This window comes from Lepidochelys olivacea (genome assembly GCF_965140295.1).
Source record: "Lepidochelys olivacea isolate rLepOli2 genome assembly, chromosome: 25".
Taxonomy (NCBI): domain Eukaryota; kingdom Metazoa; phylum Chordata; order Testudines; family Cheloniidae; genus Lepidochelys; species Lepidochelys olivacea.
The window spans coordinates 13,688,791-13,715,910 of NC_140435.1; the positions used below are offsets into that span (position 1 = coordinate 13,688,791).

Consider the following 27,120-nt stretch of genomic DNA (forward strand, 5'->3'; position numbering starts at 1 on the left):
TTAGGTCAGTGGCACAATTGATCAATGGTACAGCCTGTAACACCCCCCGTTGGTGGTACGGTCTTGCCATTATTGACAGCGGTGTCAGTGGTACAATCCTACACACACACACCCGTAGGTTAGTGGAACAGCCCGATAAAGCTGTACAATCTGAGCGACCGTTTGTGACCGTTATCCAATAGTTCCACCTTTCCCCCGTCAATCTACAGTCTAGTCCAATCGGAGGGCCAGACTCCTTGATGCCCCGGTGCGGATGAGCCAATCCCGAGGAAGGGTAGAGAAAACGAGGCTGTGCTGGGGAGCCCGCCGCAGGCTCTTTTCCTCGACCAGAGCAGAGCGAAAGGAGGCGCGGAGCTCCGCGATAGGGAGTCAGAAATGATTGACGGCCACGGCAGTCAATAGCATGCTTTATTTGTGGTGGTGACGCGAGAACGTGGGCGAGGCTTTGAGTCTAGAGTGGGCGTGGCGCACGGTGGAAGAGCCGGATCCGGAAGGCGGTCGCGGAGATGGGGTGAGGGAAGGGGTGGGCGGAGGCTGTTTCGGCTGCGCGCGCAGCGGGCGGAAGCGGCCTGAGGAGGCGCTGCCGGGCGGACGGGCGGGTTGCCCTGAGGAGCGGGCCGCGCCGGGGAGGAGGCAGCCGGACGGAGCGGGCCGCCGCTGCCGGGGATGGTGGCGACGCCTCCGGCGTGAGGCGGTCCCGGTGGCCCTGAGTCCTTCCCCCCCTCCCCCCCGGGCTCAGTGTGGCCCGGCCCCCGGGGGGAGGATGGGGCCGCAGCGGAACCCGGGCAGCAGCGGCGGCAGGGCCCCGGCCTCACCATGACCGGCGAGAAGAAGAAAAAGAAGCGGCTCAACCGCAGCGTCCTGCTGGCCAAGAAAATCATCATCCGGGACGGAGCCAGCGTGAGTCCGCCCGGGCGGGGCCCGGGTGGAGGGAATGGGGCAGGAAGCTGGAGGGCTCTGGCGTGAGGGGCGCCGGGGGGGGGGGGACTTTGCTCCAGCCGATTTTCCCGGCCCATCGCCCATGCGTTAGGCCTTCGCTTTGCTGGCTGGTGCAGTATCTTCCCCCGCCCTGGGTGCCGTTGATGGATCCCTAGGTGGTGGGTGGGCAGCACCGGCCTGGTGTGGGAATCCCGCCTGGCAGGTGGGAGCCAAGAGCACTTGTGCTGTTTGCACCAGGCTGGGGCCACCTTCAAGGTGGGGAAAACGCAGCTGTGATCTCCTTTAGAGCCATCCGATGAAGATCTGGAGCTTGGATCTCACCAGTGTGGTGGGTCCAGTGGAATGAAACCCGCTGGACCAAGCTATCACGTGGGTTGTGTGTGTGTGTATTTGGGGCTTGCATGCCTCACTGTGTAGGCTGACCCTTAGGTTTGGATTTGCAGGTGGTCTGACGTATTTTGGGCCTTCCGTTGAGAAGTGTTTTTGGAGTAGGGAGAGACCAGCACTGCAACATCACCAGATGCTACCAGTATATGCCTATGATGCAGATTATTACACTCTGCTGTAGATACATTTTAGCACTGTGCTTTATATTTTAGACTACTAGTGTACTAGATACACCAGAGTATAAGATACTGAATGGTAAGCGCTTTCCCATCATGCTGGCCCTCATGGAAGCCAAGATATTAAGTTGTGGTCTCCTCCCACCATGCTGGTTCTCATGGGACCCCAGCAGTCATATCTGTAAAGTAAATGCCTGCTTCTGAGGCTAATATAGCACCCATTAAACTTTTCATATGGCAGTTATAGCACTGCCCTGGGGGACAATCTATTTGGGTACAGTGATCTCTCAGGTTTCAGAGTAACAGCCCTGTTAGTCTGTATTCGCAAAAAGAAAAGGAGTACTTGTGGCACCTTGGAGACTAACCAATTTATTTGAGCATAAGCTTTCGTGAGCTACAGCTCACTTCATCGGATGCATAAAGTGGAAAATACAGTGAGGAGATTTATATACACACACAGACCATGAAAAAATGGGTGTTTATCATACACATTGAAAGGAGAGTCATCACTTAAGATGAGCCATCACCAGCAGGCTTATGCTCAAATAAATTGGTTAGTCTCTAAGGTGCCACAAGTCCTCCTTTTCTTTTAGTGATCTCTCAATATATTTTGAAGCTGATTGACCATCTTCCTATTTCATCAAACTTGCTAAACTGGTTTGGATTAGTCAAAATGGAAAATACTTATTTAGGTTGGAAACAATTCAAACCTGAACTTTACCTTTATTCTTTCGTGTGAAGTAAGAGATTACTGTAAACACTGAAACAAGCTTGGAGCCATGGGACTCAAAGGGTTACAAATAGATGGGGTTTTGCTAAATCCCTGCCATTAACAGAACAAATATGAAATGTCTGAACATCTGTTTGATTAGTGGAGTGTTCTCTAGGCAAACTACAAACAGTGGGAACTGAACAGCTTGCAGTAAACAATGAGGGACAAGATGACGGTGGGTGGGGTGGCACTAAGCAACGTTAAAAGCCAGTGAAATGTTAATTATTGTGCTATTTCCAGGAGTGGCTACAAACACAAGCAAAGTGGGTCATTCAGAACAGTAAAACATGCATGTGAGGTCAGCCCTTGAAGTAAATTTCACCTGGTGCTTAGTGACCAATGTCCCTCTACAGTGTAACCTTTAGTTCTTTATTCAGAGTTTGGGATGCTGGTTTAAGCATTGAAAAATGAATCCTATAAATAGGTGGAAGATGCAAAAAGCTGTAAAACAGGAATGAAGGCTTTCTGTTTCTGTAACTGTACTTCAATGCTAACAAGTTGTTATGGAATTGTTCAGATTCCTGACACAGGTCAAATACTGTGACTAACCGTTAGCAGGCATGGTGGGTGAAATCATTTTCCAAATAGTCTTCTGCCTGACATTTCATCCACATGTAGCATAACTGCAAACCATGTTAATGAACCACATTAAATTGGTTTAAAAGGTTATATTTAGGCCATTGTCTGGCCTAATGTAGTACACTGATTTACTACATTTGATCATGTTTCCTTCTATTGACTGGCTCCACTGACTTTTACAGCCTGCTGCTTACAACTAAAGAACTTATGGCTTTAGCCCAGATGTTGGGGTTTGTGCTTTTGGTGCTGAATGTCCCAAGTTCAGTGCCCACTGGCAACAGATTTGGCCCCAATTTGTTCCATTAGTGTGGTTCTAAAATAAAATCTCTATTAATGCTAGACAGGAAAAGGGGGCTTGCAGTAACCAATAGCTAATTGTGGTTAATGCTCATTTTCTCCAACATGGTAATTGCTTGCACAGTCCATACTGTATTATAAACTGGGCCCTCCGCAAGTTCTTGTTGCCAGTTCTACTATGATCCAGGCTGCGTAAATAGTTCTATACTGTCTGAAGGGGCTTACCTGTTTCCCAGAGTTCATAACCTTTGCTGCTCTGTTGAGGTATCTTTGTTTTGTCCGAGTGACAAAAGGATCTAACTGCAGAGTTTTGATTGAAAGGGTGTAATGGAAGGATGTGATGGGGGAAGAAGAGAGAACTTCTTTCTGTGAGGGGAAGTATCTCTCCTTCTACCAAGACCGTGTAATGGGATGAAGGAATTAAATACCCATGCAACTTGCAGTTTTCTCCAGCGTTGCTGGCATAATGCCACCTTCACATTTTGTAGCAACAGAGAAAGGGTTTGTCCAGTTGTTTGTGTAGAATAAAAATAACTTTGTTTAATGACCATATTTCCCTTGGGTTTTCCCTGTTTTGAAGGTGTTTATTTGTCTGTGAATCAGATTTACAACCTGTTTAAAGGAAGCATTTTTAATAGAAACTGTTAATACGACCAGGGTCTCAGAATCTTGTCTTCTCTTGCTCTGTTAACAGTTACTCTAATCTGTAGCTCCCCCAGAATCATTCTGCTAATATTTGAGGTAACTGCAGGCTATAAATTCCAGCATACCTTTTACACTGTGCCACAAATAAACTAAATGGGAAGCTCATTCATCCACTCTAGAAAAAACACACACAAGGGCTGAGGTTTTCCACAGCTGACAGGAGATTCTGACATTCAGTTTCCATTCAAATTCATGGGAGTTGTCTTAATTCCTTAGTTGGCTTTGAAAATTTTAAACAGCTTGGCTGAACAACAGATGTACTTTATAACGTATCAGCACTTGTCTTGGTGCTATCTGGCGTGTTAGTCATGTAGGCCAGTTGCACTAAAATCCCCTCTTGTGAAAGGCACGCTATGCTTCTGAGTGTTCGATCTGTGCAATTCCCTGACACAGCTGAGTTCAACCCTGTTTGCTTTCTACACTGCCTTGTGACTCCTGTTCTCCGTAAGCCTGTGACCTTGCAGGTACACCTACACAGCAATGGAAAACCTGGGCCAGTAGCTGAGATTTAGCACTTGGGGAAATGTGTTTTCTGTAGCTAACACTCTATCAGCATTTGAGGGAAATTCAAGTGCCTCCCTTCGGTTGTCCCCCCAGGAGCTAAGGGGAAGACTTTCAAAGGCACAAAGGGCAATTAGCTGCCCCATTCCCATTGGAAGTCAGTGGGAGTTGAGCACCTACCTGTCCTTTATGCCTTTGAAACTCTCCCCCTGTATGGCTATGAATTGTGCACCAAGCCACTTTTCAGATTTCAGGGCATTAACATGTTTTTTCTTTCAGCGACAGGGGATTGGAGAGCCCAGTGTGTACCATGCAGTGGTGGTTATTTTCCTGGAATTTTTTGCCTGGGGGTTACTCACCACCCCTATGTTAACGGTGAGTAACTGACTCTTGCTGGATGGTAGCATGGTGGCAATGCTGAGGTTGAGGATTTCAGTGAAGATCTGGGTACAGTTTGGGTTTGAAGCATGAGAGGCAAAATCTAGGATACTGTACCTTAGATCTGTAGAACTCATTCTGAAAAGTACTTTACACATGGGAATTGCTGCAGCCATCTTTTGAGTGGAGCATGGCAATTGTTTAAAAGCACATAAGAACACTGGTTAGTAATTTAGGACAGAGAAGGAAGAGTACATTATTTGAAATTGAATGGGGGATTTAGTGAGGCAGAACTTAAGAACCCAAGCTGGAATTTGGCCAGAATTTCTCATTTAAAGCTCGGATACTGATGAAAAGTGCCATGGGAGATCTTTAATGATTGAGCAAGGGTGTGATGTGTTATAACTCATCCAATGACTGCAACTTTCACACAGGTGCTAGGACATTGATTTAGCACTGATGCAGAGATAGGGTTGTCTCTTTCTGAATTACCAGCACCACTCCCTGCACTGTCAAGTTCTGTCCAATTACTGAGCCCACACAACCTTGCCAAGATCTCAGCTGGGGGTGACAGACTGTCATGTCAGACTGCACTGTTTGCAGTGTTGTTGTAGCAATGTTGGTCCCAGGATATTAAAAAGATAAGATGGGTGAGGTAATAAAATGTTTTATTGGACCAACTTCTGTTGGTAAAAGAGACAAGCTTTCAAGCTTACATAATTGCTCTTCACATCTGCGCTAGGTGACCCTGTGATGACCAGTATAGGTAACAAAGGAAATGCTACAATAAAACCAAGAACAAAGGGTTAGCTTTATCAAAAGAACCAGAATTCCCAACTCTGATATTTGTCTTGAATTAGAGTTAAGTGACTAGAAACTTTCAAGTTGGCAGCTTCATGAGGGATTCTCAGCTTTCAGAACTTATTTTTGGCAGCTGGTATGACAAGTCATATTAGAGTTTAATATACCATAAAGATCTGTGAGCTGATTTCTGGGATCTAGATAATTTCTGTACAAAGAAGGTCTTGTTCACAAAGGCCCTTAAAAGTACATTCACTAGTATAAAATGTAAGTCAGGTAGGTAGGGGGTACAAAAACAAGAAGGGTGTAATCAGGAAACACGGAGTTAAATGAAGCAGAAATAGGGATTAGGCAGATGGGGCAGAGATGGGGAAACGTTTGTCTGAAATGGCCTCATAGTGTTAGAGAAACTTGGAAACGAGTTCACCCCTACCCAAATCCAACACAGTCACGCGTCTCCCTGTGACATACCTGGGAGAAGTGGCTGCCTATGGCACTGATGAGGAAACAAAAGGGCTCCATACATTTTGTTAGCAGAGCATGTGTGTACGATGATTGTGGCATGAGAATAGGAATGTCAATGCTGTGGGCAAACATGGACTGCAGGCTTTAGTCTCTTGTTTGATGTGATCCTCCTGGCCTTTAACAGCAGAACTTAGTAGGGGATCTGTAAAATTGTTGACTTGGTCTCCACAGGTGTTACACCGGACTTTTCCTCAGCACACATTCCTGATGAATGGCCTGATCCATGGGGTTAAGGTAAGGAATTCTTTCCTTCCATATTAAAGAACCAATGTTGTTGAAGCACGATGGGCCAGACTACTTTACAGTCTGGGCTTTGTTCCAATCTGAGAACAGGGTCAGTAGCAATGGAAAGTCCTTATAATCAGAGTGCTGTTTGGTGTGATTAGTCCAATCTATAGTGCGTAAGTCGCCACCTTATTGGCAAGCTCAGCAGAAGGGCAGTTCTGTTTTCATGCCCAGTTGATTCTCTGTGTGCTAACCCATTTAGGTATTTTCTTCCAAAATAGCACTGACAATCTGCTGGATAGTCCAGGAAGCCTGAACCCCGTGCCGTAGGGTCTGACTCCAGTCCTGGAGCACCCATGGAAAAAATTAGTGGATGCTTAGCACCTTTCGGCAGCCAGCTTACCACCCCTGCAGTGCCTTTTGCCTGCCAGTGGCCCCGCTGATCAACTCCTCTCCCTCCCTCCAAGCACCTCCAGCCTGCTGCAATCAGCTGTTCCGCAGCATGCAGGAGACACTGGGAGTGAGGAGCGGGGATAGGGCAGGCTGCGGGGAAGGGGTGGAACTGGGCGGGAAGAGGCAAAGGTGGAAAGTGGCAGGTGAAGCTTGGGAGAAGGGGACGGGGACGGGGCCTGGGGCAGAGCAGGGGGTTGAGCAACCCTAGGGCCTGGAGGTTGCCAGCCCATGTGTCCCATGCTGTGCTTGCTGCTAAGAACACTCCAAAACAGCATGAGAACAGCCTAGTGACCAGATTCTAGATAAGAAAACAAAAAACTGGTATTGTCATAGCTCTTGAGTAACGGAATTAAAAACAATGTAACCATGATCTAGAAACTCAGCCATCCCACAGTAGATTAGTGATTACAGAGCCACGTAGCAACTGGTGAAATGGTTTTAGAGTAGTCCAACACCTGTGGGAGAGTTACAGAAGCTGGCAAGCACTAAAACAATCATTTTCTAATTTGCTTGGTAACATGGTAGAATTAGTTTTTGGGATGGGCATCAGTATTAGCAGGAGCACCCCAGTGAAAGGAGCATGACTATCCTTGAAGGATGATTTTTCTCAGGCATGGGGCAGCTCAAACAATCTCATGTATATCTTAAAGAGCTTATTCCCCCCATTTTGTCATGGGTCTGAAAGATTTGTAAATATGGGGAACTTTTACAGAGGCCGAATGGACTTGGCCTCCCTTCACATCCAACAGGTCTCAATCTAGAGCCAGAGCTTTCCCTGAACTGCAACAAAATATTGACATTTTGGAGCTTTGCCAGCATCTCCAGGCAGTGTCAACTCCCTGCTGCATAAATAGGCATGGGAAGACCACAGCTGCAGACTGAGTACTTAGGAAAATAATTTCTGAGCATTTAGCAGTTTTTCCAGTATAGAGATTTCAGCTATCTAATGATTTGTCATGTTTTGGTAACCTTGCCTCCTCCTAGAAATCCCAAAGAGTGGATTGCCAGCTCCTGTTGTTTGTATTGGTGACATTACAGCTCTTACTCCCCTATTGCCAGCCAGAGAAAGTGGCTGTGGGATCTGTACCTGGTGTGAACCCCTCTCCCTTCTCCTAGGGCCTGCTGTCCTTTCTAAGTGCCCCACTGATTGGTGCTCTCTCTGATGTCTGGGGCAGGAAGTCCTTCCTTCTCCTCACTGTGTTCTTCACGTGTGCACCAATACCTCTCATGAAGATCAGCCCATGGTGAGTCTATGCTTGGAATGGAGATGATGTGAAGGCGCAGTGATATGGGGGGGATCAGTCCAGAAGATGAGTGAGCGTGTCAAAAGAGGAATTTGGAGGTGTAGTCACTTGAGATGGTGGAGTTAGGAGGATCTGGAGGTGCTTGTATGATGAAGAGAAGGAGCCTGAAGAGGCAGCCTTTCCTTGATCCAGAGCTTCCTTCACACGCCATTGGATTCCAACTCCAGTCAGAGAAAGATGCCTTCTCCTAGTGTTTGCTTCCCACTACTAAAAACTGCATTGGAACTGAGTTGCATTAATGTTTCCTTCGTGTGTGGGATACTATCAGAGATGGGTCTGGACTGGATTTTTAAGCCATGAAGTGGTTAACCAGAATGGAAGCCCAACGGCATTTCTGAGCACTTCAGTTTGAAGTGAAATCAAATGAATTGAAGCAGGGGTGTGGAGAAGAGACTGTAGTTCAGCAGCATTAGGCTCCTGTGTTTGTCATGTGGTTTCCTCTAACTCTGCCCCTGGGAACATCTCTTTCAGGTGGTATTTTGCTGTCATTTCCATGTCTGGAGTCTTTGCTGTCACCTTCTCTGTGATTTTTGCCTATGTTGCTGATATCACACAGGAACATGAACGGAGTACAGCTTATGGCTTGGTAAGGATTCACATCATTAATTGATTCCCCAAAGAAATACTCCAGCGCTCCAGAATTCAGAGAGGCGCGGTGCGGGACCATTTTAAGAGTGGCCTCCCCGTGGGTATTGCACACAGGACTTCTGCATTCCTCACAGTCCACTGTGTCCATTGCTGGTCCATTCCTGACTCCAAGTGGAGCAACGTGTTTAGAAACCAACCCCAGAGCTTGGTGCTGTGAAATCTGGAATCCAGCTGTGTTGTCACTTACTGTCCTTTCTCCAGACTGTGACCCTACACCGGGATGGCTTCCATGCAAACACAAATAGAACCGTGGCTGTGCACCTGTGGCTTCTGCTGAACTATTCTCGCATAGTGTTATAATAGGGTTACTGAAAACACCTTAAGTATTGGCTGAGATACCTCTGGTTATCGGTCATGACCTAGCCTGAACTCTTATCGGGGGGGAAATGCTACATTTCTGTATTCTACAGTTCTGGAAAACCTGTCCCTATGGTTTGGCTACCCCATAGGTGGGGGAGCTGGTCTTGGATGACTCTGGGAAAGAGGGTAGGCTCTGACCAGAAGATACTACTACTAACATTTGTGTTACACTGCAGGTGTCAGCCACTTTTGCAGCCAGCCTGGTCACAAGTCCAGCAATTGGCGCATACCTGTCCCAAGCCTATGGTGATACACTGGTGGTGGTGCTGGCTTCAGGGGTTGCTCTGCTGGATATTGGCTTCATTCTGCTGGCTGTACCAGAATCTCTGCCGGAGGAGATGCGCCCTGTGTCCTGGGGAGCTCCCATCTCTTGGGAACAGGCAGATCCATTTGCTGTAAGTAGTTTGCTACTGGCAATTGTTCACTGCAGTTTAACTTCTAGATCTGTTTCCCCAAGTTCCATGTTAGTTCTTCGAACAGGAGGTTGAAGATAAAAAGGGACTCATTTTGCAAGAGGCAGAGGATATGAATTTAGACATGATTGAATCAGGTGCAAGGAGGATGATGTCTGGCTGGTTCTTTATTCAGTGATGGGTAATGGGTTGTGAGTGTATATGACTACATAGTGTCTAAAAACAGCTTCCAGTGTCCCTGAAGAAAATCCTTTGGTGGGAATAACTGATGGTGTGAGTGCAACGCCTATTGCTTTGCAGTTTCACTCTGTATAGCCATGCGAAAGACCTAGCATGTTGTTGCTTCTATTAGCCTGGGGGAGTGCTGGTTGGGTCCCTGAAAAAGATTCTTGCTCATTTGCTCCTCACCTTGGTCTCACGTAGGAGTCACTGCCCATATTAATGTTCCAAGGAGAGCCAGAGTTACAAAAATCTAGCTGGATTCTCTGTGATGCTCAGCATTAGCAGGGTGAAGTTTCCCACAGCCGGGAAGCTCTTCAAGGCAGAAACAATTTGGTTCCAGACTGATCTGTCATGCAGATATGTCCCACTGATGTGCAGAAATGCTGTGGCAGAACAAGCTCTTCCAGGGTGCTCAGTGTACTAAGTAACCCTTTGTGTTGGGTTTGTATCAGAGGGAGCCTAATGGTCCTGTTTGTTTCTCCAGTCTCTCCGCAAAGTGGGCCAAGATTCTACTGTGCTGCTTATCTGCATTACTGTCTTTCTCTCCTACCTTCCTGAAGCCGGCCAGTACTCCAGCTTCTTTCTGTACCTACGACAGGTCAGTCATTGGGGTTAGACTAGGATACTGGTTTGGAAATCAAAGGTTTGTAGTGCGTGTTGTAGTCTCATGCATTTGTTTTATTTCCTTCCTGACTATGCAGTATGGGGCGGCAGCTTCTGCCCAGTGATCCTGAGTTGGGGGAATTAGCAGCTTGGCGGCACAACAGCAGCCCTGGTTTGCCACTGCTGACCAGAAGCTATTTCTTAATGAGGGTGAAACAGTACCAGTAACCTCATTGAAAATGGAGGATCCCCATGAATGCTGGTTAACTGTGCAGCCCTTCTGTGCCTTGCAAATGCAGTCCCCAGGCTAATCACTAGCTACCTGCGTTGGACTCAGTGCTTACCCCACCTTGTCGTCTTCAGGCACTTGGGACAGCGTATCCACTCACTTGGTTACCTCTTTAGCCCATGGAAACATCTTCCATCTTGTCACTGGGGAGCCTTTAATGTCCTCTTTCCCGTGAGGCGGTAGAGGGTGAAGTTGTGTAATGCTCATGCTACTGACACGTAGTATCAGTAAGCACTAAAGATGGCTCTCATGGCGTGGCTTTTCTCGGGTAGAACACGAAGCCCTTTGCCTGAAATCATATCCCTTCTGATGTCTTTGTAGGTCATTGGATTTTCCTCAGAGACTGTGGCAGCCTTTATTGGTGTAGTTGGAATTCTCTCCATATTGGCTCAGGTGAGAACCCATTCTCTGGGTACTACTCTCAAACCCCTCAGTTATGAGAATACACCAAAATTTGTGACAATGAGGATTGGATTGGCAACTGTCAGAATTCTTTTGTGAAGCCTTATCAATGCATGTTACTAGCTGCAGGACAGCCCAGGGCCTGACAAACCTGACAGTGAGGAGAGTTGCCTCCTCTTTCTTCATCACTTTCTTGTCCAGTGTAGTTGCTTCCTTTCTCCCCACTGTAGTTTGATAACATCATCTCATTTCTCTTCTCAGACAGTAGTGTTGGGGATTCTCATGCGTTCAATAGGAAATAAAAATACCATCCTCTTGGGCTTAGGCTTCCAGATTCTACAGCTTGCCTGGTACGGCTTTGGATCGCAGCCTTGGTAAGAGTGGGTCTGCATTATTAAATAAACAATTGACACATTTCTCATCCCTCCCCTCTTTAGCCAGTTGCTTGTGCCCAGTGCAGTTGTGCAGTGTTCTCCATTTGGCCACCAGAGGGAGATATTTGTCTGCTCTTCCAGCCTTAGTTTGCAGTACTCCTTTTTTTTTTTTTTTTTGTATGGAGAACTCTCCTCCTTTCTGCTTTATGCTGTAGTTTTCAGCCTGTAGTCCACAGGTCCCTGGGGGGGTCTGCAGACTTGTCTAAGATTTCCAAAAGGCATTGCACCTCCATTTGAAATTTTTTAGAGATCCGCAAATGAAAAATGGTTGAAAACTGCATTTAATGGGCTGATTTCTCTTTCTCTTGTAGGATGATGTGGGCAGCAGGAGCTGTGGCTGCCATGTCCAGTATCACTTTCCCAGCCATCAGTGCCATGGTGTCCAGGAACGCAGATCCGGACCAGCAAGGTACGTCTCACTTGATTAAAATTCATCCAGCAGTTATCCTGACAAGTTTTCTACTACTTTTACATGGATAGGGAGAGAGCACTACTGATACTGTAGGGAGGATAGGTATTTCTTTAACCTTTTGAAATCCACTGAACATCTGGACACACTGTGCAGCATCTCTGTATGGCTTCAAAGCTGTATGCCAACCACCCTCCATGTTAATTCTCTGTGTACAGCCTGAGTACTCTTAATGGGTACCTGTATGCACAAAAGAATATAGGATTGAGAATCTAGTTTATTAGGTATACTAGTTTCTAGGAACTAATTTACACCATCAGCCTATCAAGATTGGTATCAGCCTTTTTAACAATACCTGATCCTTGAGGAAGGGTCTCATAAAACACTCCATAATGCTTTTGTGCAACATTGAACAACTACTCATTTGAGATAGGGAGGAAGTTCCTACTTGACCATCCACCTACCTTGAGTTTGTTCCCTGAATCCTGAGGTTAGATTGCCTCTAATTCAACTTCCCGTGTTCATCAGTAAGTTGTGGCATGACTTGCCTGTGCCCATGCTCTGTGAAATGGCAAGCTCGCTGTTAATGTGTTTTTAGGGAGGTATAGCTATGTAGGAGCTGAGATCTATCAAGACAGTCATTGGTTTATGTGTGTTCTGGATGTGGACTTAATCCTGTTCTTGTGCAGCACAGATGTCTTGCCTCTCCTTTAGAAAGCTGGAGGCTTATGACTTCTCGGTCTTTACTTTTTCTCTCAGGTGTGGTTCAGGGGATGATCACTGGAATTCGGGGACTCTGTAATGGGCTGGGGCCAGCTCTCTATGGCTTTGTCTTCTACCTGTTCCATGTGGAATTGAATGAAATGGCTGAAGTGGAAACCATGGGAAAGGCCTCAAAGGTCATGGTCAACCCTACTGATGAGGTATCCTATCCAGTTTCATCACTAGCTTTGTCTGTCTGTCTTCCCACTTCACTGCATTAATCATTCCTGTATTTTGCTTTACAGAGTAGCATTATCCCAGGACCCCCTTTCCTCTTTGGAGCATGCTCGGTCCTGCTGTCGCTCCTAGTGGCCTTGTTCATTCCGGAACACAATCTTGCATTGAGATCGGGCAGCCATAAGAAACACAGCAATGGAGCCCAGACCCACACCCACAGCCCACAGTCTGGAGGATCAGATGGCAAGGAGCCCCTGCTGGAGGACAGTAGTGTATGAGGGGAAAACTTGAATCTCTTGCTTTTCAACTCCAAGCCAAGGATGGACTGTACCAACTGGAGTTGGGGTGAGAGTCAGGGGAGGTAATGGACTGTACCACTAACAGCTAATGAGGGAGGGAAAAACTGTCCTTCAAAGCCAAATACATCCAGCTGGTGCAAAAAATGAGATTGTACCATCTGGTGGTGAAGGAAGAAGTTCGACTGCACCATGTGAAGGGATAGTTCTTAAGGAAAACCTGCTTTTGTATGTGAATGGTGAACTTTCACAGTGTTGCCTGCCATATACTCACCTTGCCGATGAGAGTGAGGAGCCAGAATTCTATCCCTGCTCTTTAATATAAACTAAATGATCTGACAGTGAGAGAAAACTAAGGCTTCAATTACATGTCCCTTCCCCCAATATAATCAGTACTAGCTTCTGGCCCATTCTGCTTGATGGGCTAGCCTACTTCAGGCTGAGGACTGGGCGAGCATAGAAATCACAATCCAAGCCTCTATCCTCAGCTCATGCTGAGAGTACAAGATGGTCTGATACACTAAATACAGAGCGATGTATGTGTAGAATAGACCAGTCAGTCTCCAGCTGAGTAGATCTTTACTTCTTGAGGATCTGATGAATTTGCCAATTCCAGCCCATGTGATAAATTCAGACCAAAAAGAAATTCAGAACATTACTGAAATAGAAAGAGGTGACAAAGGCAGGAAGTAATGGTTCAGCTATCACTGCCCTTAGCTCACTTGGGAGTGAGTGACTGGGGGTGAAAAGGCAGTCGTGAGTTACAGATTTCTTGTTTTGGAACAACTACACAGTTACTTAAATGTAGCGTTTTGTCTGTGCTTCCGTCTTCTGGAAGTGGATTGAGCGGTTCAAAAAATCTTTCATGGAACTGGAACATTAGGAAACACGCTTCTCTGAGAGAGTTCGGAGAAATGGCTTAATCCATGTTACGCACTTTTATAAAGCATATTCCTTCCCCCAAACTGCTGCTATCTGATATAGGAAACACCTGATGATGGCTCTCTGGGAGTTACAGCTCATATGGGGCTGCAGTCATTCTGCTCAGTCCATCAGTCTGAAAGGCTGCAGCACAAAAGTTACATTATAACTGAATATATAGATTTGAATTCCACTTGGCATTTCTGAACCTCCTGCAGGGGACAGCCATCTTGCTGAAAAATGTCTTCGTGACCTCAGCTGTAGAGTTGAGCTCTGCTTAGAATTAGAGCAGCAGAGTAAAGCACAGGCTCAAAACCTGATGTGGGAAAAGTTAGGAGACATGTGCGTGTTTGGTGTGTCAGGGATGCTTAGCTATTTACAAATACGTAAAGGGGCATTCAGAGAGGAGAGAAATTAATTATTTCTTATCAGTGTGCGGAATCAGAATCCGAAGTTATAGGCTTGATCAGTTACAGGGAAAATATAAGTAAAATATTAGGAGAAGCTGTAAGCCAATTGACACACAAGCAGTAGAACTAGTTAAGGGAGCTGTGGATTCATCCACTGGAAATAGTCAAGGCTTGGACTAGAGCAGATGTGATTCAGTAGCACTCTCTAGTTGTTGGGAAAGTCTTCTGTCCTGTGGTTGTGCTTTGGGTCAGTTTCCTGCTGGCACAGATTTGTGGTAGGTATCTTAACCTCTCAATTCATTGGGAACAGGAAATCACAGCTAACCTGACTAAGCACAGCTGCATAGATCAGCTCCTAGAATGTTGGTGTCACAAATACCCATTTGCAGCAAGGCTCAGGAATGCCATTGACTTCTAAATGAATTTTAGAGCTGGTGGGATGCCAGATGGACAGCCCTAGCGACTGAAGTCCTCTAACCACACAACAGGTACGGTACGGGGACCAGCACTGCAAGCTTCCCCATTCCGCCCTGCTAGTTTACCTCAACCTGTCCTGGAGGGACTGCTTTGGGGGATGTCCGGAGTTCAGGCTCCAGGGCTCATTCAATTTATAGCCTCTTGTGAGGCTACCAATGTGGGACCAGTTAATGTCAATGTTGTCAGCAGTTTTTGTGCTGTGGACAGCCGTCCAGTAGGAAGTAGACTGAGATCTACAAAATGAATTTCATGTAGGCTATTGAATAGCTGATGGGTAGTAACAGCTCACTGTTCCCCTAGACAGAGTTTGAACTAGTGACCTAATATCCATTCACCCAGTCCCCTGAGTCAGCTAGTTATAAGAAACGGTAATATTAATTAAAACAAATATAATTCACGATTTAACAATTTAGAAACAATCTTTATCACCCAAGGCCCCAATCCTGTAATTGGATCCATCATCTTATGCTTCTGCAAAGGCCAGGGAACTTCAGGGGAACAGTATGTGAGAGCAAGAGTTTGCCTGCATGGATCCGATTGCAGGGTTAGGGAATAAGTTAGCAGAAAGCTTCACTGAACACAGTAGCTCCAGTTTTCTCAAGGCTTGTCCTTGATCGTTATCAGGAACATCTGGTATTGTACATGCACAGCAAAACCAGATCCTAAAGGAAATCACGTTTAAATTCCTTTTCCCCGTCCAAAAATCCTTGCTCTGTAGAATAGTATAGCTACTACAGGGTTGTTTTTGTGTGTGGTTTTTCTGTTTTGTGGTTTTTTTAAAAGCCATTTTGTGAGTACAACAAAGTAAAACTGCCAATTCTTACTCTTAGGTTTTGTATTAAAATTGGCTGATGTGCTTTTCTCCCTCCCCCCAGCCATGAAAGTAATAAATACAATTACCCTGGTCACACTGAGGCAATCAGAACTGCAAGGTAAAATAGAACTGAAACACCACAAAATAGACTGTAAACTTAATATATAATATATTATAAATTATATATATTTTTTAAAAAAATCCTTCCCTTTATTTAATACCTTAGCTTATTAAAACTGACATGTTCTGAATCTAATTTCCTTTTCACCGTTGATGCTGCCTGTGGCTTTCTGTTGGTCCTTCACTCTGCTTGGATAGGGAAACTAGTCTGGTTAGTTTCACTTCTTTGTCCTTAGTAGCACAATGTTGTGATGTTTTACATTTCCCGCACTGCTGCAAAGCACTTAAATTCCTCCAAAATCTGTTCTGACAAACTCAATACAACAGTTTTTGTAATAGATTATGTAACACCACATAATCCTAAATCTTGGGCCCAAATGACATGTTACTCTAAGTAAAATAACTAAACTATATTTCTTGGCTAAGGCTGTCTGTTTACAGGCAAATCCTTGAAGAAACTAGTTTCTAATGCTTGATCTACACTTGAAAGTCGTACCGGTATAATTATGGTCATGAAGGGTGTGACTTTTTTCACATATGCAGTTATACCAGTAAAAGCCCTAGGGTGGATGCAGCTATACTAGTATAAAAGTGCTGTACAGTTTAATTATTTCCCTTTTTGTACAGGAAAAACTACTTTGGTACAGTTAAATTGGGTCTTGTCTACACTAGAAAATTGTACTAAGTGGCAATACTGCTGAATTATTCACTCTGAAAGCTTGAATGCAACTTAATGGCAGGGATATTTGCATTCCATGGGAGATTCCACTAATTATCAGTAGTGAAGCAGACAGAGGAACTTGTTTGCAAATCCTTGAAATTACACCTACCTTCTCAGGAAACTGGGGAGGGTCTTCCAACCCCACCCACAGACTCATTCCCCCTGTACGTGAAGGGGTATGATCCACCATTCTGCCTTTTGACTGAGAAGTATTTTGGCCAGGCCGTAAAGGAGCTAGAATTACAGGACCTGAATGAAGAATGTCGTTATTCTGAAGGGCCGATAATTCTGTAGCACTCCCCGTAGAAACTGGAAACATCTGTATAGAACATTCAACTACTGTGGTCAATTTTTGTTACTTTATATGAAAAGCTGCATATTTTTTTAAAGTACCTTTTTTTAAAAACCCCTGCAGCATGATGCCAGACACTGGCTGTCCAACATCAATATTATTTCCCCAAGTTTGTCTGCTCAGTGTCATAAAACAGATGAGTAACAAGTGATGAAACTCAATTGTGGCTAAAAGCCTTTCACTTCAGTGCCCCCTGCTGGCTGAGGTGAAGATGGCCTTTCCTCTGCAGCTCCAGTGCTGATGCAGGAGTTCAAGTTTAAAATCTGATCTTGGATTAAAAATGCATTAAAACCCACATTTTCTCACTCTGCTTTAGTTTTGCAAATTAGAAACAATTCAGTGACAAATTCCTGTTTCGTTCTGTCTTTCTCTGCACCTGGGTGGCTGCAAATGTTCTTGGTGGTCTTTGAATGGTGCAGGCATGTGGAAAGGCTGCAAGTTTTAATGAAGAATGGCAGCAATGCCCTCTTTTTAAATTAATGGAGTTTGCTCTTTGTGACGTTGATTTGTGTTCTTAGCTTATGATGAAATGTATTTAGTTTATTTCAATTGTGTTTAGAACTGGCTGATCTTTCCCACTGATGGGTTATTTATTAAACTGCTACTTTCCTGTTGCAGTAAAATCCTCTTTGCAATCTCACTCTTCTCCTAAACCATGTGCAACGAGATGGCCTTTGCAAGTCTGTGCCTGTGATGCTTGAAGTGAATCTTTGCAAGGATCCTAAACGTGTCTCGAGCCGTGGGTGAGGTATGCCCTACAGATTAGTCTCCTGATGTCTGGTCTCCAGATCGTTTTTCTCCCAGCTCTTACCGAAGCCTGGTTGACACACAAACTTGCACCCATTGAACTCTGAGCTTCCTAAAACAGATTATTTCCCAGCGAGTTTGTGTAGATACTTATTTTAGATAAGTGGCTGGTTAGCTTTGATCCTGAAATAAGTGTCCAGACAGACTTGAATCACAATAACTAAAACTGTATTCGTACCTTTTTGCATGTAAATCTGCCCTGAGCTGCCGTCCTCTTGAGTGAATGTGCTCTTTCTTCTACCCATTTCCTACGTCGCCAGGACTGTAAGGAGGCTCCAATAAAAATTGGAAAGTGCTTGTACTATCCTTGGATGAAAGGTGCTACCTTACTCAGTGCAGAAGTACTATTAATCACTAGGATTCACATTACAAGAAACCCCTCTGGGTGTGATACAGCAACAGTAGCCCAGATCCTGTGTGTTGCGTGACCCAGGCATCAGTGCACTAATACTGTGATGGTCAAATGCCCTTCCCTAACTAGCGTGACTTGTGGATTGTCTTGGATTTGTCTGCATTCAATAAGGATTCTCACATACTTACCAGGACTCATTGACAGTCAACTATGATCTATATACAAGCATCCATCATTCCTGCTTTTGCATACACTAGATCCACTTACCACTAGTTTGTTTTTGGGACCAGGTGGTCAACACACATGACATAACCAGCTTTCCAATCTCCCATATTCTGTTCATTTCCAGCCAGGCTTAATTTAGATCCCTTCAGAGAATTTTTTTTTTTCCAGAATAGTTGCAGACAATATAATCATGAGAAATAGAAACAGATGTTCTTACATGGAATCTGTGATTTATGACTGAAGTCGTCTAATGGGCTGGAGAGACAGGTCACCTTTTACAGGATGCACAGCTATTTGCACTTGTTTGGACCAATAGTCTGGAATTACTTTGCAGTACCCACAGAGTGAGAACCAGATGCTTCACGTGAATCTGATTGGACTGGGGAAACCCCCCTTCACACAAATGGCCGTCGGGAGAGTTTGGACTGGGATTTCAAAACATCATGAGGTATTTGGGTACCTAAATCCCTTTGACTTCATGGGAGTTTGGTACCTGACTCCTTATTTTCCTATGAAAATTCTGACCTTAACCAAAAGGCTTCCACCCTTTTACCCTTCTTGTTGAAAATGGCATGTTGCCTTCCCTTGACCCAAAATCTGTTTTCATAGGGGTGGCTCAGTGGTGGGCTGATATGCTGCCAGATGGCCCCCTTTTGTGAGTAGATCCTTGCTCATTCCTGGACAGGAGTGCCTTGTCTTTGCTAGAACACTGCTTTGAGTTAGAGCCCTTCTGTAAGGAGTTGTGTTAATATGACGTCGTGCTCACTGCAAAATCCCAGTCAATAAGATCTGTTAATATAACCCCTCAAGGTAGAGTTCTAACTCCCAAGTAATTCAGTAGTGAAGATGAGACCTAAGGGCTGGTAGTTTGGCAGAGGCAATGTGGTGAGAGACATAGGACCTTAGGTTGTCTAGCCTCTTATTTGGCTGACATAAGAGCTACAGGGATGGATGCTGGAGGGCAGGTTGGTTAGTCTGCCTCCGGGCTTAAGGGAGGCAACGGTTACAGAAGTTAAAAGGGAGTGTGATCAGGCCTGAATGTAATCACATACGATTATTGGGGAGGGTGAACTTTGTTTCCTCAGGAGGAAACACCTTTCCACCCCCAAATCAAACTTTACTAAGAAAAGCTGGGAGTGGTTTCACATCCAGCAGCCTCATTGTTCTGAAGCTGGAACATTAACAATCCTAACGCCCTTACTGCAACTTCAGCCCTTGTCTTTCCTTCCAGAGGGGATTTACGCAGGCCCTGTCTTTTCTTCGAGCAAGTCTTTTCATATCTGTGCTATTCCTCAGTGAGGTAGAATTAAAGGAGAAATCAAACCCTTAAATGACCACCATTACCATGACAACTCTGTGCTGCTTTAGAGAAAGCAGATTCAGTAACATAACAGCTCCTCTTAAAACCCTTTTCTGGCAGAATGTGAGGTGCGGCTGAGTGAGCACTACCAGGCTGTTTTATGGCAGGAACCAGACACATTATATCCTGGCAGGAAAGCAGGGGGGGTCCAGCTCTGTCTAAGCTGAGAACACAAGTCTGTTGCAAAACCAGCATTGAAGCTGTTTTCTTGCTACCAGTAAATATGTGTGAAATCCCAGGCTGTCTGGAAGACTTAAACTAAAATAACCATTCATCTCCCCACCTACAGCTGTGCAAATAGTTCCCCGAGCAATTAGAAAACACAGGTTTGGATGCTCAGCCCAGATTGATATGTTGGGATAACCTGGGCTAGCAGGTGGCTTCCACTGAAACCAGATATACCACATGGCCATTTCCACTGTCATATTTTCAAGTCTTAGGTTGCTGGAGGAAATAAAAAGCAAAATGGTGGTGGGCAAGTTGGGGGCAATAAACGCAGTACGACCTGAATCCAAAGAAAGGGATGTGAGAACCCCAACAAAACAAAACTGCATCCAATGGCAAATGGGCCTGAGTACTGAGCAACCTCAGCCCTGTTTTGGTTTCCAATCAAAGGATCTTGTGATGCTGCTCCCCACAACTTCACTTTTCATCTTGTACCCAGTCTGGCTGTTCCTCATTATTAAGGGGCTGCGTGGGAATCGTGAACACCCTTTGCTATTCTGCTGCTAAGCCCTCTTCCATGCAAACCTTCACAAAGAGACTGGCCACAGCTGAGGCAGTAACAGTCCTGCCAGCATTCCAGTCCCTTAGGGACAGTCAACACCCCAGTGTCTTCTGAGCATCACAGACTGCAATCTAACCTCCTCGCTGTGTGGATCTGCCTGTCTTCCTGTCTGGATTGTCTTGAGTTTTGTTTCCCACAAGAGCCCTTGTGCTCTGGACTGTTGGGAAGAAGAGTGTTATCAGTTTCCAAGAAAAGAAGCTTTGAACAGAATTTTTTTTTTTTTAATCGCCACTCCCTTGGTTCTAACCCAAAGAGTCTCTTGCTCCTTGGAGGCTATATCGGTAGCGCCTGACTCTCTCCTGACCGTCACCCTCCTTGTAAGCTCCCTCTTTCTCCTCTGTGCCCTCTTCTGCTCCCCTGATACCCACACGCTACCCTTTGTGGCATGGAGATCGCTTATCCCCCCGCTCCCCTGGATTAGATTGCAAGAGCACAAGCAACTCTGCTTGCTTCTGTGTGATGCTCTACATTTAGCTGAACAACAGCTGTATCACAGGGCCGTAGCAGTGACTCCATAATTGCATAATATCTCGGCATGGGGGAGCTTTGGGAAGGAGCATCGTGCCAAAGGGTGACCCAGGGTTCTTGAACTGGAAGAGAAATGACAAATATGGGGCTCTTGTGCAGCAGACAGGAGGGTAAGTTTAAGACTTTGTCATCTGAGCAAGCAACAAAGAGGCAACGGTCCAACAGCATTGCATAACATCAAGAACTAAGATACCGGCGTGGAGAAAGGGACCAATACAAGCAGCAGGGTTAAATGACCTCTCACCCCATCCCCCATGGGCTAGCATGGAAGAGAGGAAAGGGAGGTCAGGCTATAGCGCACAGATGAATGTCGAGAGGGGGACCTATTAATGGCTCTGCCACTGACCCACAGCTTGGACAAGTCACTTCATCTCTTTGCCGCTGCTCCTTTCTTGTTCTAGAGGCAGTGATTCCAGCCCGTAATTCTGGAGTTAGCAATTCCCTAGTTCCTTCTGGTAATTCCAGCTCCGTCTAACTTCCCCTCCCTGCCCTTTAAGGGAATCCTAGAATGGAGTTTCACATACCAGGTTTCCTGGAGTCAGTTATCCTTCATTTCAACTACAATATAATTCCCAGATCCGAGAGAAGATACCATTAAGCGTTTGAGCTTCTGCATCCCTGAAGTGATGACTGGAAGTTTAAAATACCATCTGTTCAGTGTTTGTTTGTTTTTTTTTTATCCTGCTCAAGATGACATTTCAGCTAATTGGAGCTGCAGGTTTAGGTCGCTGTGTTTCTCTGGAGTTTTGGGACTGCACACACGCAGCACAGGCCAGCTGGGGCACTGAGCTGCGCTCTTACAGACTGTGTTCTTTCTCCTGCTCTTGGGGCGGGTAATCAACAAAGAATGCCCTGGAGTGAGTTGCAGCTTGAGCATCCTCCCTTGTGAATTCCATCTGTGCATGAAACCTGAAGCCACGGATCAGGAGAATTGAAAATGCCCAGTGTGCTTCTTGCTGTTAAACTACTCTCTCTAACCAAGACTTGCAGCTGTTCAAACAAGGTGGTACTTTTAGTTTAGTAGCACCAGGCGTGCTCAGTGGGGTTCAGGGCCACATTGTGCTACAAACACAGGAAGAGGTAGCCCATCCCCTGAACCATGTGCAGTTAAGATGACAAACATAGGAAGGACTTGTGGCACCTTAGAGACTAAAAAATTTATTTGAGCATAAGCTTTTGTGGGCTAAAACCCACTTCATCAGATGCATGGTTTTTAGCCCACAGAAGCTTATGCTCAAATTTTAGTCTCTAAGGTGCCACACGTACTCCTCGTTCTTTTTGCTGATACAGACTAACACAACTACCACTCTGAAACATAGGAAGGGTTGTAGAAAGGAGAGATTGAAATATGTGCCCTTGCTGTGTACGCTGATTGAGATCCCCAGTTGTCCCTCTGTAAGAAATCAGCCAATAATGGGCAGGCAGGTATCCAGTAGAAGTGAGATTTGGGGAGTAGTTTTGAAGATGGCAGTTCAGGAAGAGTTTCTCTCACCCAAGGGGTAGCATGGATGACGTGAGGAAAGCTGACAAACTAGTGAATTATGCTGGTGTCCCCTAAGCAGAGGGGATGAGCTGATGACTGGATGAGCGGAGGTATGAGGGGCCTTGAAAATGAGGGCAAGCAGCTCGGATATGAAGGGGAGCCAGTGGAGGTATTCAAAGCGGGGCAGCAAGGCTGCCCCAGCGCTCTATGGAAGGTGATCTTAGCAGCTGTTTTGCATGGATGGAGAAGGGTGAAGTGGATGTCAGGCTAACGAAGAGGCGCTTACGGTAACAGGAAGGAGACGATATGGGGCTTGGGTGAGTTGTTTTTTGGGGGTTTGACCCTCTAGACTGAGAATTAAAACTGGGTCTCAGGAACGTGAAGGAAGAAAAGGCAGTGACAAAGCTGAGATGTGCTGAGCAAGGGAAAGAGCAGTCGAAAATGACCTTGAGCTTACAGGCCTGAATTTCCTCCTCCATCTCCAGTGCTGTGGAGGATATGCCCTGGGTGAGGGCGACAGGCATTCCAAAAGGCTCCGGGCAGCTTCCTGTGTGAGAGAGGCTGTGGGGGAGGCAGTGGACAAACCGAACCGCTTTGTGGTTAACAAAACAAATAGGAATCTGTCCATGCAACTCCCAGAAGTAACAGTGGAGAGTCGGGAAATGGATTTGCTAACACAGGACTAAAGGGACGAAAAAACCCCAAAAGCTGTTAATCATTCTGACTGGGGCTGTTCACACACAATCCAATTACAGGAAGCTTATGTTAAGACTTATCTGATGGCAAAGGAAAAGTAAACTGTCAAAGATCCATTAATCATCCAGTCTTCTGGGGAAAAGAATACGCCATCTACCAGCAGCCCCCTGCATAGAGAGTGCTCTGCTGGGAAGTCACAGGCTCTACTCAGACCTTTCCAGTCTCTGTAAGAATATCCAGGAGCCAAGTCTTCCTCTTCTATAGACCTTTGTCATGGGAAACTGGAGAGGCCTCCATAGAGAGCCAAACCAGCTGATGCCTGTTGCTTCCTGAAGCTGCTGCAGTTGCCAGATAGCCCAGGTCCCACAGTGGGTGAAGCAGACCCCCCTGAGTGGGATGTTGGCAGCAGTGATACCCCTGTGTCTCATTGGAGAGGCAGATCGTTAAGGTAGAAGCAGGAGCTGCGAATATATAGCAGTCACAAGACCAAGCACCAGCACTGAGGCTAGGAACCATCTCTGTGGCATATGTGTGAGAGGATGTCAGGAGAAATTCTTCATAATGTTACTGACTCCATTGCAAGAGACACCCACCTCTTCACCCATCGCATGTTACTGACCTTCACAGAAACTGCCATCTGCTAACCCCTCCTTTGTCCATGAGCAGCTATTGTCCTGTGTATAAATACTGTTTGCTTACCTAAGGGGACCTGGCATCCTGTTATGGATCACCTTCCCTTCCTGCCTTAACGATGTATCTGTGCAGCCTCAGCACTTCTGGACAGTTGCATCCTCAACTAACAAGACCAGTTCTTCCTCTACATCCCACAGCCGCCACTTAGCCTCTGCAATGGGGAGGTCACCTCCAGGTTCCTTAACTCCTTTCTATAGCCAGATTCTGGGAGGTACAGGAACTGAGCACTCCGGGGAGAAACCCGCATTGGATTGTTTGTGAGATGCATTGACAGACGTTTCAGCTGATACCTCTCACTTTCATTCAGGCCTAGACTCCGCCTTTATTGTTCCACCAAAGCCCCCTCACCCTCACCAGGGTGGGATGCAGCCATCATCTTTGGCAGGGGTCAGGAGAGTGTCTCCATGTTGGTATGGCTTTCCTCTCACAGCTCCCCAGGAACGTCAGCCCCTAGATCAGTGGTTCTCAATCTATTGACCATTGTGGGTTGCATATGCCGTTCTCTGTGTTGTGTGGGCCGTATCCACACTATATATATACCCTGCCTGTATGGCCCTGAAGATGTCACATAGGCCACAGCTGGGTGCTGATTAGGCCATAAGTAGGCCGCAGGTTGGGAACCACTGCCCTAAATGGAACCACTTCCTAGGCTGGAATGGAGTCTTGTTACCAGATTTGCCTGTTACTGTGGGATATGCTCATGTCTTAGGGTTACTCTTCCTGGGTGTGTAGGGGTGGGGTGGGGGAGTCTGTACTTCTATCAATGTCCTGCTTGTGTCACTTGTGTTCTCATACGGAGCTCTACTTCTCCCTGCTGCAAGTTCCCTCCCAATAGAGCTATCCTGCAGGACCTAGATTCCCCAGGGCTGGGTTCTTCCAGCCCCAGAATCAGACAAACGCACATACACGTTAACTGAGCGTGTCTGAGAGGAGCGGGTTAATCAGCACTTCCAAGCTGCCACCCTCCTATGTCCCAGGTGCAGCGCATCCCTATCCCCACTTTCATGTTACAATTGTTCTGGTGGTAACCCACCTGATGAGCATAACCCACAGGATTTTTGGGTGCTGTAGGGATCTTTAGCTTAGGTACGAGGAGAGTTGCTGCAGAGCGAATGGGGAAGCCAAAAAAACACCAATGGGGGGAGGGGGAGAGACAGAGAAGCAACCAGCTTGACCATGAAAGTTATTTATTGCCAGGTAATAACGATAGGGGAGCCAAACAAAATAGTTATAACATTAAATCTAACTTAAATTTGATTATGTCAGGTTTAGAAAACTCTAACTGCTCACACAAGTCAGGGTCAGAAGGCTACACCTAGAAAGAGAGCTGGGTTCTCACCACTCCGTGAAGCTTGAATCAATGGGGGGGTCCCAGGTGGTGGTGGTAACTGAAGGTCCGGAGTGCTGGAGACAGGCAGAGCCCCCAGCACAATCCGTCAGGAGAAGATGACATCCCCATGGAACTGATACAGATGTTGGATACACTTACTTGAGCATGGGTAGGGGTTTTTGTAGGGAAAGAACAATGGTTCAAGGGAGAACACTAGATTTGTTTATAAGTAAACTGATGGCTCAAGGGAGGATACCAAAGTTGTTTTGTTCAGACTAGACCATGGGAACTGATCATTCCTGGCTATGGGGGTGTTCCTTGGAGGGAGCTCACAATGCAGTTAGGGAGCTTCAGTATTTTGGATACCAATAATGGATTTATTAGTAGAATTGGTCTGATAACTTCTGAGCTGGGGGTGTGCAGGCGTGGGTTCATTAACATTGGGAGCAGAGATCCCCATCATGCACTGCTTCCCTGCTTTTCTGGTCCCAGAGTTCCGTGCGGTTTTCGCCTTGGAGTCTCTGTTCTCCATTCTGTGCGCTAATGGTGATCCCTCCCTGTCCCATCTTCAATGCAAATGAGGCTAGGGGAGCTCCCTTCATCCTGTCACTCTTGTCCAGAGGGGTTTACGTGTCTCCCACGGCCTTTTCTTTGCTTTTTGTAAGTCTTTCTTCTGATGGGTTTTGGTTCAAGCAGAGGCTGGGGGAGGAAGGTCTCTTGTGAGTCAGACAGGCTGGGTACTGCGCCCTGTTTCCCCAAGAATACAGAGCTGACAGGTAAGTCTCCCTGTTCATTCTGATCTGTATACAGTGGTGGTCAAGCCGTGTTGGTCCCAGAATATTGGAGACACAAGGTGGGTGAGGTAATACGTTCTGTGGGTGAAAAAGCCAAGTTTTCAAGGGTACACAGATCTCTTTTTCAGTAGCTCGGTGTGAGCTCAAAAGCTTGTCTCTCCAACAGAAGTGGATCCAATAAAAGATATTCCCTCCCCTGCCTTGTCCTTCTGATCTGTGTCAATTAAGGCCAACCCTGGCCTGGAACGTACCCACCTCTGCTTGACATGAGCTGTAGGCTTCCCTTTGCTGTTCCTTTCCTTGGAGAAATTCACTAAAGGATCCTGGTCCTTTCTTTCTGCTAAACAGGTACCAGGAACTTCCCCATCATCCTCTTAATTCTTCAGCATCAGGAAGAGGATCCTTTTTGGGGGTGATAATGGAGATGATCATTATCTTCCTCCTGGGACTGTTGTAAGACTTACAAGACACATAGGTGTACCCTATGAATCCCGCTGTAGTTACTGGCTGTAACTACAATTGTTACCAGGCCAAACAAACTCACTACACCTAACATGCTGTTATAATGTTTATCCAAAGAGTGTCTTGTAAGGTATCATATGAAAGTTGGTGACCTCTGGTCACTGATATTCTTGGGTGATGTATGCATGGTTAGCATCTAAAGAGTTTTATGTAGGTGTGCTGAAAATGTTCCTAAAATATATTTAGACCACGTAATCCATGTAGAGCTAATAACCAGGCTTCTCCTAGACAAAGCCATGTATATTAGGTGGTCTGCAGGGGTCCAGCTTTGTAAACCAGAGACTGGATTATACATGTGGTAAACAGCTTGATCACTCTGACAGACAAAGGGCAAAACAGCATGGATTGATTACAGACAAAAGACAGTGAAAGTACATTTGCATATAAGGTAAACAGAGTGATCAAAGCAGCAGGAAGAGGACCCCAGCATGCTAGAAAACAAACAGCAGGATCAGAGTCTGAGGCCCCAGGGGTCATCCTGACTCTGGGGACAAAACAATGAGTCTGGGGAAATAAAAGGAGAAGCTAAAAGCCATTCTGGCATCCCTCACTAAGGGGACAAAACGGTCAGCACCCTCTGATTCTAAGAACGGGAGAACCTCCTGCCTGCTGGGCTGGAGATGTAAGTGAGAGATGTGTAGGCAAAGATCTTAGCTTGCTAGAGCTAAGCT

General features: G+C 46.0%; 1 protein-coding gene across 1 annotated transcript; it reads left to right on the top strand.

Annotated features, from left to right (window-relative positions):
* The first annotated feature begins 552 nt into the window (after window positions 1–552).
* On the top strand, window positions 553–16,212 carry LOC311513128 (hippocampus abundant transcript 1 protein-like). Its single transcript, XM_084614769.1, has 12 exons — window positions 553–900; window positions 4,636–4,731; window positions 6,232–6,294; window positions 7,855–7,982; window positions 8,514–8,628; window positions 9,227–9,445; window positions 10,170–10,283; window positions 10,899–10,970; window positions 11,241–11,353; window positions 11,725–11,822; window positions 12,582–12,745; window positions 12,830–16,212. The coding sequence occupies exons 1-12, from the start codon at window positions 817–819 to the stop codon at window positions 13,037–13,039; spliced, it is 1,476 nt and encodes a 491-aa protein (XP_084470895.1). The 5' UTR covers window positions 553–816; the 3' UTR covers window positions 13,040–16,212.
* The last annotated feature ends 10,908 nt before the right edge of the window (window positions 16,213–27,120 follow it).